The 9,664-nt window shown below is 62.2% G+C and overlaps 1 protein-coding gene across 1 annotated transcript; it reads right to left on the bottom strand.

Moving 5' to 3' along the window:
• Nucleotides 1–863: 863 nt before the first annotated feature.
• NKX1-2 (NK1 homeobox 2) lies at nucleotides 864–3,469 on the bottom strand (the record flags this gene model as incomplete). Its single annotated transcript, XM_081104782.1, has 2 exons — nucleotides 864–1,576; nucleotides 3,256–3,469. 2 exons carry the CDS (start codon nucleotides 3,467–3,469, stop codon nucleotides 864–866), a joined length of 927 nt encoding a protein of 308 aa, XP_080960908.1.
• Nucleotides 3,470–9,664: the final 6,195 nt, after the last annotated feature.

Raw genomic sequence — 9,664 nt, 5'->3', positions numbered from 1 at the left:
ACCACACAGAAAACCAGAGGCAGAGAATTCCAAACGACACGGAGGAATGAGCCGTGTCGGCAGGTGACAGCAGCAGCAGCTGGGGTGGCGGCCCTGGTTAAGCGCCTGCGGGGGATCCCTTAGGAATATGCATGCGTCCCCAGGAGCTCCGCGCACCCGGGAAGCGTTTCTTTCACGCCCCGGACACCCTTGTGCGTGTTCACCAGCCTCCATGGAGAGTCTGTTTGGAACAAGAATTGTGCTCAAGTCCGGATCCTAAAGGAAGGTGTAAACACCTTGGGTTTTACGCTTTGAAAAAAGCATCCGTTTCCCAGCGCGGTGCGCGTGTAGGGACGCAGCTCCCCCAGCTTCGGCGAGTCCCAGGGAGAAGCCCCCGGGGTTTGGGCCAGCGCCCCAGTGTGAACAGGGGAGCAGTCAGCTACGAAACGGGAGCGCCTTACCCTGCGGGTGAACTAACATCCGTGAGGACGCCGTCCCTGGTCCGGGTGTCCGCAGCATCTAGGGTCGCGGCTCCCTCGCGCCCGCATCCCCGGCGCCCAGCACCCAGACCCCCCAGGGGAACCCTGGGGCGAGGAGGCCGGACCGAACAGGAGAGCCGGGTCCACACACGGGACATCTGAGGACGCTGCTAACCCCGCGGACTCCGTGGATTCCGGGGGTCAGCGCCGCCCACCCGCGCGGCTGGGAGCGGCCTCTCCCCGCGCCCTGGCGGCGCCTCGGGCCACAGGCCGGGAAGGGCGCGCAGACACCCGCGCACAGGGAGGGGCGCCCCTGCGCCTCGGTGCCCCGCGGCGGAGCGGGGCCTCTCGGCGACGCCACTCACTCGCGAGTCCCGTGAAGCGGCGGCCCGCGGGGCTGCGAGCTCACAGATGAGGGGCGTAGAAAGGGGTCAGGTAGGGGGGCCCGAGGAAGGGCGCAAAGGGGCCCCCGGCGGCGGCGACGGCCGTCAGCGGGAAGGAGGCGGCGGCGGGGAAGAGCACGTTGGCCGCGGAGTAGGAGGGAAAAGTCTGGAAGGGCGGCGCGCCTGGGCCTGGGGGACCCGGGCTGCCCCCCGAGCCGCCGCCGCCGCTCCCCGCTGCAGCCCCGGGAGCCCCGGCCTGGGCCGCGCCGCCCCCCGCCTGCGCCGCGCCGTCGGCGCCGGGGTTCTGCTTCTTCCACTTGGTCCTGCGGTTCTGGAACCAGATTTTGACCTGCGTCTCGGTGAGGCTGAGCGACAGCGCCAGGTTCAGGCGCTCGCACACCGACAGGTAGCGCGTGGCGCGGAACTTGCTCTCCAGGGCCACCAGCTGCTCGTAGGTGAAGGCGGTGCGCGCGCGCCTCGGCCGGGCACAGCTGGGCTCCGTGCGTCGGCGCCGCGGCCGCGGGGAGCCCGGGGAGCCCGGGGAGCCCGCCTGGCCGCCCGCGCCGCCCTCCCCGGCCGCCAACGCCGCGGTCCGCGCCTCCGGGGAGCTCGGCGGGCCCGCCTGCAGGCGCGCTGCCCGGTCCCGCCGCCCGCCGGCATCCTCGGGGTCCTCCTCCTCCGCGTCCTCCGCGCACTCCAGGGGCGACGCCGCCTCCGCGCCCGGGTCCGCAGCATCTAGGGGAGCAGGGGGCGGTTACCGAAGCCCGGAGCCGCGTCCGCCCGGCCGGTCCGGACCCCCAGACCTCCTTGGGGTCCCCAACCCATCCCAGCTCATCTTAGCCGGCCCTCCTCGGAGTCGCAGTTTAGGGGTGCAGAACCCCTTGCCTTTCACTCTGTGACGCAGTAGGCGTCCACGACGTGTATCTTGAAGGAATGACACCCCGCATTAAGAAAAAATGGCCTTATTGGACAACCTGGGGGGGGGGGGGCTTGCACATTAAGACGTTGGGACGCCCAGAGCGTTTGGGTCGCGTCCCCGTCATTCGGAGCTGTTTCAGTCTGGACTCCTGGCAATTAAAACAGCCACCCTTAGGCCCCTCCTTCAGGAGAAAGCCCTTCCCATCTCCTCTCTCCGCGGCTAATAGAGTTTCAGATTTGTGCGGGGTGGATCGATAGATGTCATCTATTAAAGGTAAGTTTTAATCGAGCAATATTAGGATCAGACAGGGGAAGGGGGTTGGAAGCCGGTACCTGCAAGCTGTAGGCAGGAGATACGCGGAGGCCAGTAATAGAATATCGATCATGGGGGGGCGGGCGGGGAGCTCACCCCTCGGAGGGGCGATCCTGACAATTACCAGGCTGACCGCCCGGCCCCAGCGCGGCCACCAGAGGCGCCCCGAGCCCCAGACAATCAGCACCCAACTTGGGGAGGGGGACGGGGAGGATGCGCGCATCCAGCTCCCCCCACCCCACCCCCAGCCTGCGCCTCTGACCCAAGGCGCCTCTCCAGGGAGCCTCCCACTCACTCCCCAACCCCACCCACCCACCCAGAGGGTCCCGGTGCCCTTTGTCCTTCCTTCCAGACACACACGTCCCTGGACCCTCATCAGGTGTCCACCAGGTTAGGAGCAAGCCCAAGGGGTTTGGAGCCCTGGCCAGTGTGGCTCAGTGGACAGAGCGTCAGCCCGAGGACTAAAGGGTCTCGGGTTTGATTCCAGTCAAGGGCAGGTACCTCGGTTGCAGGCTCAATACCCGGCCCTGACCTGCGGGAGGCAACCAATCATGTGTTTGTGTCTCTCTCCTTCCCTTCCACTTTCTCTTAAATAAGGGGAGGGGGGAGGAGAAAAGACTAAAAGCCCCCCATCATCCCACCCCCCACTGTGAGCGTGGGGTGGGGGGCAGCGGGGTCTGCAGGCGTCTCTGGGTGGTTGGCAGTGGGCACCAGGTGGTAAACCTGACCGCCATCCTCACTAGGACCTCGAGGCCTGGTGAACCTCAGCTCCCCATCCATAAAATGGGGCGATGTTCACGACGCTGTCTCGCAGGTTCTGACGTTTTTCTGACTTTTATCCCAGCCGCTAGCAGGTCCTGGCACGCGGCGGGAGCAGGAAACGCCGGATAAAGGAATGAGTCTGGGCCAGGTGGGCGCTGCGTGTTCGTTTCCACCGCGAGCAAATCAGAGCTGGGTGAGCGGGGATGGGGCTCCGGGGGCCAGTCCCTCCCCTGGAGGCCTCCTGCCTCCTTCAGCGCCAGGGCGGGCTCCCCTCGCCGGGCGCCTTCCCCTTGCGGAGCCGCCTCTGGGGCCATTCCCGCGTCCCCGGCCGCCCCCTCCTCCGCACCCCACGCACACGCACCTCTCCATCGCGTCACTGAGCCGGGGCCTCCCCGAGCCCGGGGCCTCCTCGCATCCTTACCAGGGGTCTCGCGCGGGCCGGCCTGGTCCCCGGAGCCCGCATCCTCCCCCGCTCCGGCCTCCGCCAAACTTTTCTTGGCTTCCCGGGGAGCAGGGCGCAGAGCCGGGAGCGCCGCGCCGGTGAATTTCTGCGGGTCCAGGATGTCCAGGACGGAGAAGGAGAGCTTGGGGGCGGAGGGAGCCTCCTTGGCCCCGCCGTCCTGCCAGGCCAGCATGCCGGCCAGCCACGCTCTGGCTCGTCTTCTCCGGTGGCTCGTCCGCGGTCTCCAGCCGGTGGGAGGGTCGGGGCGGCCGAGGGAAGCTGGGGAGGGGGCGGGAAGGCGGGGCGGGGAGAGCCGCGGGGGGCTGCGCGCGGATTGGCACTGGCTCGGCCGGGGCCCCCACCACCTGCAGGGCGCGCGCCCGGCATCCTGGACCGCCCGCGCCTCCCGGGCGCTAGCCTCGGCCAGGGCGCCTCGGTGCGCGCGCCCGCTCCGCGCGCCTCCGCCCAACCGCAGGGACTACCGGAGGGCGGGAGAGAGGTAGGGAGGGCGGGAGGGCTGGGGCTTTCATCCCCGGCCCCAACAGACACACACGGACGGCTTGTGCCCTTTCCCCAAGCACCCGCCTTGGCACGGGGGATGCGGTTCCAGGACTGATTACTTCAAGGCAACGCTCAGCTCACCTGCTGCCTCGCTAGCGAAGCTCAGTGATGGCCTGAGACCTGCTCGCCTCGGATCCGGGCCCTCGTGTCCTCCCAGTTTACAAAGCCGTGGGGTTTGCGCCATCTCACTGGATCCTCAGGATTCTCAGAGCATCCCTGGGAGGTGGGCGTGGCCTGGCTAGACTATGATCCCCATTTTAAGGATGAGAAAATTGAGGCTCAAAGATGAGAAGGGAGTTGCCCAGGGACACTGCTGGCTGGTGACAGAGTCTGGACTCAAGCCCAGTCTTCTCCTCCTGGGCAGCCCCTTTTCAGTCCCTCCTGCTGTCCCGGAAGTGGAGGAAGAAAACCCTGTCCTGGGCCAGCTTTCCCTTCCACCTCAGGGCAGGGGCTTGGAGGGATATCCCAGTCCCCCAAAGGTCGCCGTGGCTTCGGAGACTTTGGCAGGTCTCAGGTTCAAAGCCAGGTGGGCCAGGTAGGTGGGCCAGGTGAGGGTGGCCACCTGGCTGGCTGAGACCTCAAGCACAACCCTGGTGCCCTGCAGGCCTCCCAGCCCCGGATTTGGTCACTTACAACAGAAATTGGGCCTCTGGGGAGCAGGGTTATTGACCTCCACCAAGAAGATAAAGGTTGAAAGATGTTTGTCTGGTTTGAGTTTGAGGTCAGGGGGCAGAGACCATTGAAACGGCCCACTGGCCCCACCGAGACCTGTGGGATAGTGGACATCAGTCCCGGGGGCAGCGCAGCCGCCGCGCTGTCTTACATGCCTTTTTCTCCCGTCACTGGGGCACCACCTCTGAGCCCAAGCATTGATCCCATTCCCTGAGCTTCTCCCAACCACTCGGCCCAGAAGCACCCCTAACAGGCGGCCCTTTCTTCCCACCCCCTGGGGTGTCAAACAGTGGCTTGGCAATTACCATTGTCCAAGCAGGTAGGTGGGCAGGGGAGGGGAAACCCATCAAAGTGCTGGGCTGCTGATCCTTCTGTTGTTGGAGTCGGCCTCCCTCAGGCCCCTTGTAGCTTTTCTCATTCAAACCTCGGGGCTCCTCCCAGGGGCGGCCACGGTGTCCCCTGGGGACTTGAAAGCCCAGCCGAAATGCCAGCCCGCTGGTCCTCAAGCCCAGATGGATTGTGCTTGAAAAGGAAATCGGAAGGAAGTGCAGTGCGCGCCCAAGCCCACTGGCCCGCCTCCTGCCAGAGGGGGGGCCCACCTGTGAGAACCAGAGAAAAGTCCGCCTGCCCTGCCAGAAACCCCACAGCGGGGCCAGGGCCCAGGGTGCGGACCGCAGACCATTCCCGAAACAGAGAGGGACTTGGCTTTCTGTGTTGACAGCTCTTCTCACTCAGTTCTCACTTTTTTTGTTTTTCTTTCATCTTCCTTTTCTTCCTCCCTCCCTCCCCGTACTGACCTCAGCCCCCTCTTACTCTTTAACAACCCGCTCACATTCTCTGCCAGGCTAGGTCCTCAGGCTGCCAGAAGTCACCTCCTGAGGTCGCTCAGAATGGGCATCTCATATGTCCACCTGTGAGAGGCGGTGAGGCCATTTTCACGGAAAGGTAGGGTGGCCTTCTGGAGCCCCCCCCCACCCCGGTACCCCCAACCAGAGGGACAGGGGAGGTTAGGACAGCCAAGGCCCCAGCTGAGTCATTTTCACTTCACTTTATAAACGCTCGACATTTTTTGTTTAGATGATATGAACCTTTCTCCTTGGATGGGCAACATTTTCCCCTGGAGCCCACAGGTGCTAAACATAGGAAAGGAGCCGAAGGGGAGAAGCGAGGCGTTGGAAAGTCAGGAACACGTCAAGGCCGCGTGCTTTAAGACAGCGGGTCTTTAAGAGCTTCCTTTAGCTGTTAACTTTTTCTTGCCCTTTATTGTGCCTGTCTCTCTGACACGTGTGTTCAGGGCAGCGTAAGGGTATGTGAACCCTCACGCTCAGAACTTGGCTTCTGGAAATAGCTGACACAGTGAGAAACCGTGATGTGTCTCCCACTCACCCCCAGAGCACGCTGAACGCTCCAGTTTGGTGCTGGAGAGCGGGCCTTGGGGAATTGTTTTCCTGGCCACCTGCTCTGTCAGTGACCCAGAGGCAGCGAGACCTCCTGGAGGCACAATTTGGCGATGTGCTGACTCACTCACATCCTCACACCTGTATTTATACCCAGGGTATCTTCTCTAATAAAGAGGGAATATGCAAGTTGACCATCACACCATAAAGGTCAAGATGGCTGCACCCACAGCAGAGGCCGAGTTCCTGTAATGAGCCTGAATGAGCAATCAGCAGGGACATGTGGCGCTGGGCTGGGGCAGGGGACGTGAGGCTGTGCCCGCCCCCCCCCCCCCTCGCCTGGCAGGGCTTGACAGAGGACCTCAGGCTGTGCCCCCGCCTGGTGCTGGGCTGGGGGACTCAGGCCACACCCCGTGCCCCGGTGGGGCTTTACGGGGGTGGGGCCGGCTGGGTCTGGTTCTAGCCCAATGCGGGTGGGGCCGGCCAGGTCTGGGTCTTGTGCGATTTCGAGGCACATGTGGGTGGGCGGGGACTTGACTTTGGTTCCTGTGGTGCACCCCAGACTCTGACAGGAGGAAGATTTTCATATACATTTTACTAATTTTCTTTCACCTCTGACACTTCTATTATAGAGAAAGGGCAAATAGCAATATTAAAATGTTTCCTCTAATTAATTCTCTTTTAATGTGCACAAATTTCATGCACTGGGTCACTAGTTCTTCAACAATAAACGTATATACGTATCCAGCCAGCTCCCCCCGCCCCGCCCCACTCCGCCCCGTGTGTGCAGGTGGTTTGTTTTTCCAGCTGGATGTTAGCATTCCGCCTGAGCCCTGTCTTTAAATTGCTTGGAGGGTCCGCGGGCTCCACCCTGATGGGTCCTGATGGCAAGTGATGGTTGCAACGAGCTGGGGATCAATATCCATGGCGGGTGTCCCGAGCTGATAACGCCATCAAGACAATGCGCCCCATCCACACGCGGCAGCTGAGAGGGGCAGCATCAGGGATGTTGTGCTAAATGACCCGGTCGTTTCTGGGGCTATTTAGTGAATTCCAGTCGAGAGTATCTTTGCGGAGAAGGCGAGGCTGTTCGGGAGGCGCTGATGCAAATCGATGGTGCTCCGCGCCCTGAGCTATTCCACAGCCCAGGGGCCAGGACTCCAGCCCCGCCTTCGGCCTTCGGGCGGGCGCGCTGCCTGCCACGCAAGCTGCTAACAATGGAGAGAATTTGCGGGGGATGCGGAGGGATGGCAATGTGACAAGCCCCATTAAAGCCCCTTAGATACCATCTCATGTTCCTGAAAGAAAATACAACTGAGATTCTGGAGGTGAAACGGGGGGTTGGGCCAGCCCTCGGGGTAGGACATATACGCCAAGGAGACAGCTTCATAGGGCACAGCGTGGTGACAAAGGGTCTACCCGCCACGCCGTGAGCTGCGCCCTGGGACTTCCTCCGCGCAGAGGGTCTGCGGGACGGGAGGGAGAGCGCTGGCTTTTCAAAGAAAACCCGCAGCAGCGGGACCTGCTGGTAAATGTTCGCCTGCCTCTCTCCCCTTTGCTGCCCAGGAGTCACAACTGACGGCTAGCGTTTCCCCTTCCCCACCAGGGCCTGGCGCTCTGGCTGCCCAGCAGAGCAAGCTTCCCTTTGCAAAACCCACCTGGGAGACTTGGGTTGGCGGCCGCTCCAAGTGGAGCCTCCCCCCACCCCCCACCCCCACCCCCGTGGTCCCCAGACTGCGACCAAAATGGAAATGTTTAGTCAATGTATTTTGCTTTATTTTTAAAAAAATGTATTTTATTGATTTTTTACAGAGAGGAAGGGAGAGGGATAGAGAATTAGAAACATCGATGAGAGAGAAACATCGATCAGCTGCCTCCTGCACACCCCCTACTGGGGATGTGCCCGCAACCCAGGTACATGCCCTTGACCGGAATCGAACCTGGGACCCTTCAGTCCGCAGGTCGACGCTCTATCCACTGAGCCAAACCGGTTAGGGCAACGTATTTTGCTTTAAGAAGTTAGCATTTCTTCTTGGAAAGCAGCAGCTTTTTAAAAAATCAACTTCTTTGTCCTAGAAACGTCCAGGAAACATCAAAGAAGGGGGGTAAAGCAATGAGGGGTGGCTCTAGCCGGCTTGGCACCCTCCTGCAGGCTGAAGGGTCCTGGGTTCAATTCTAGTCAGGGGCGCGGACCTTGATTACAGGTTCCCCGGCCCTGGTCGGGGTGTGTGGAGGAAGCAACCAATTCATGTGTCTCTCTCACATCGATGTTTCTCTCTGTCTCTTCCTCTCCCTTCCACTCTCTCTAAAAAAATGAGTGGAACCATATCCTCGGGTGAGGATTAACAGAAAACTTAACCAGGAAACCAAGGAGGGTGACGCTGGCAGGTGGAATACGTGTCAGTCGCTCCTGGTGGTGACGTGTGGACGATACCAGCTTTGTTCCCGGGTCCTCTGGACTCCGTGCCAGGCTTTTCGCCTTTGGGTTATTCACTCTAACCCTCCGCGCGGCGCCACAAGCAGGCCCTGTTACTGTCACCCGTTTGCAGTTGACAAAGCGGAGCTGGGGTGACTGTCCGGTGACCCTGCGGCCAGGAAGTGGCCAAACCAAGCTCTGAACCAGGAAGCGAGAGAGCAGAGCCCGTTCAGTCGCGTTCTCGTTCCTGCTCCAGGCGAACGCCACACGCAGGGGCCTTCCCTCCCGGCGCGGGCACACGGAATGGCCGAGAAGCAAGATCTGAAAAACTCTGCAGGTTGCACGTGCTCATCCCCCCATTTCAAGACCCCAAGCTTACTCACACCCGCAAAGTCCCGTTCGCCAGGTCAGGGAACGAACACACAGGTTCTGGGGGTTAGGACGTGGCCATCTGCCCGCGGCCGTTCTGTCCGCCACAGTTCTAGATGCAGAAAGCGATTTGCTGGGTGCCACACAGCCGGCGGAAGAGGGGGCCTGTGCTCAGGCTCACCCCCACCAGCACAGGTGACCTTCTCCCCCTCCTCCTCCTCCTCCTCCTCCTCCTCCCCCTCCTAGCCAGACGCTAGGGCCCAGCCATCCTGCAAGGTCCTTTCAGGCTGCCCCTCTGCTCAGAGCCATCCTCCACTGCCGCCCTCCACGGCCCCAGAGCCATCCTGTGGCTGTGACTACTGGCTCATTTGGCCGGTGATCCCAAGGTGTCCGCCTTGTCCTCTGCCCACTCTGGAGCCCGAGCAATGATCACCCCGACACCTTTCTGCACCCCCAGAGCCCACTGAGCCCAGCGGGTAGGCGTTCAGTCCGTGTGTAGGAGCCACAGTTTCTGGCAGGTCCCCCGTTCAGTGCTGCGTCATTTTGGCGGGATTGTGTGGCCAATGGTCCCCCCTCCACTGCTCTAAGGCTGCCACTCGCGCCAGTGTAACCCTCGTTGCTGTCATTGTTAAGTTTTTTGGTTAACCCTCACCCGAGGGTATCGTTCCCCTGATTTTTTTAGAGAGAGTGGAAGGGAGAGGAAGAGAGAAGCCCTGGGACTGCCCGTCCTGACTTCGCTGCCTTTGCAGGTGGCTGTGTCCTTGCGCGCATCGGATGTGGTCTGACTTTTATCCCCTGATCTGCGGAGAAGACACCCATTGGGGAGCCCGTGACCCCCAAGTCCAAAGGCAGCGCCCGCCCCGCCCCTTCCCCTTCGGCCCCGCCCCCGGCCCCGCCCCGCGTCACTACACTTCCCAGGCGCCCCTGCGCGGCGAGCGCAGCCGCAGCCTCCCGCCCGGGGCGGGGCACGCAG

This window comes from Myotis nattereri, assembly GCF_964212035.1.
Source record: "Myotis nattereri genome assembly, chromosome: 13".
In the NCBI taxonomy this organism is placed as follows: domain Eukaryota; kingdom Metazoa; phylum Chordata; class Mammalia; order Chiroptera; family Vespertilionidae; genus Myotis; species Myotis nattereri.
This window is presented reverse-complemented; position numbering and strand designations above follow the sequence as displayed.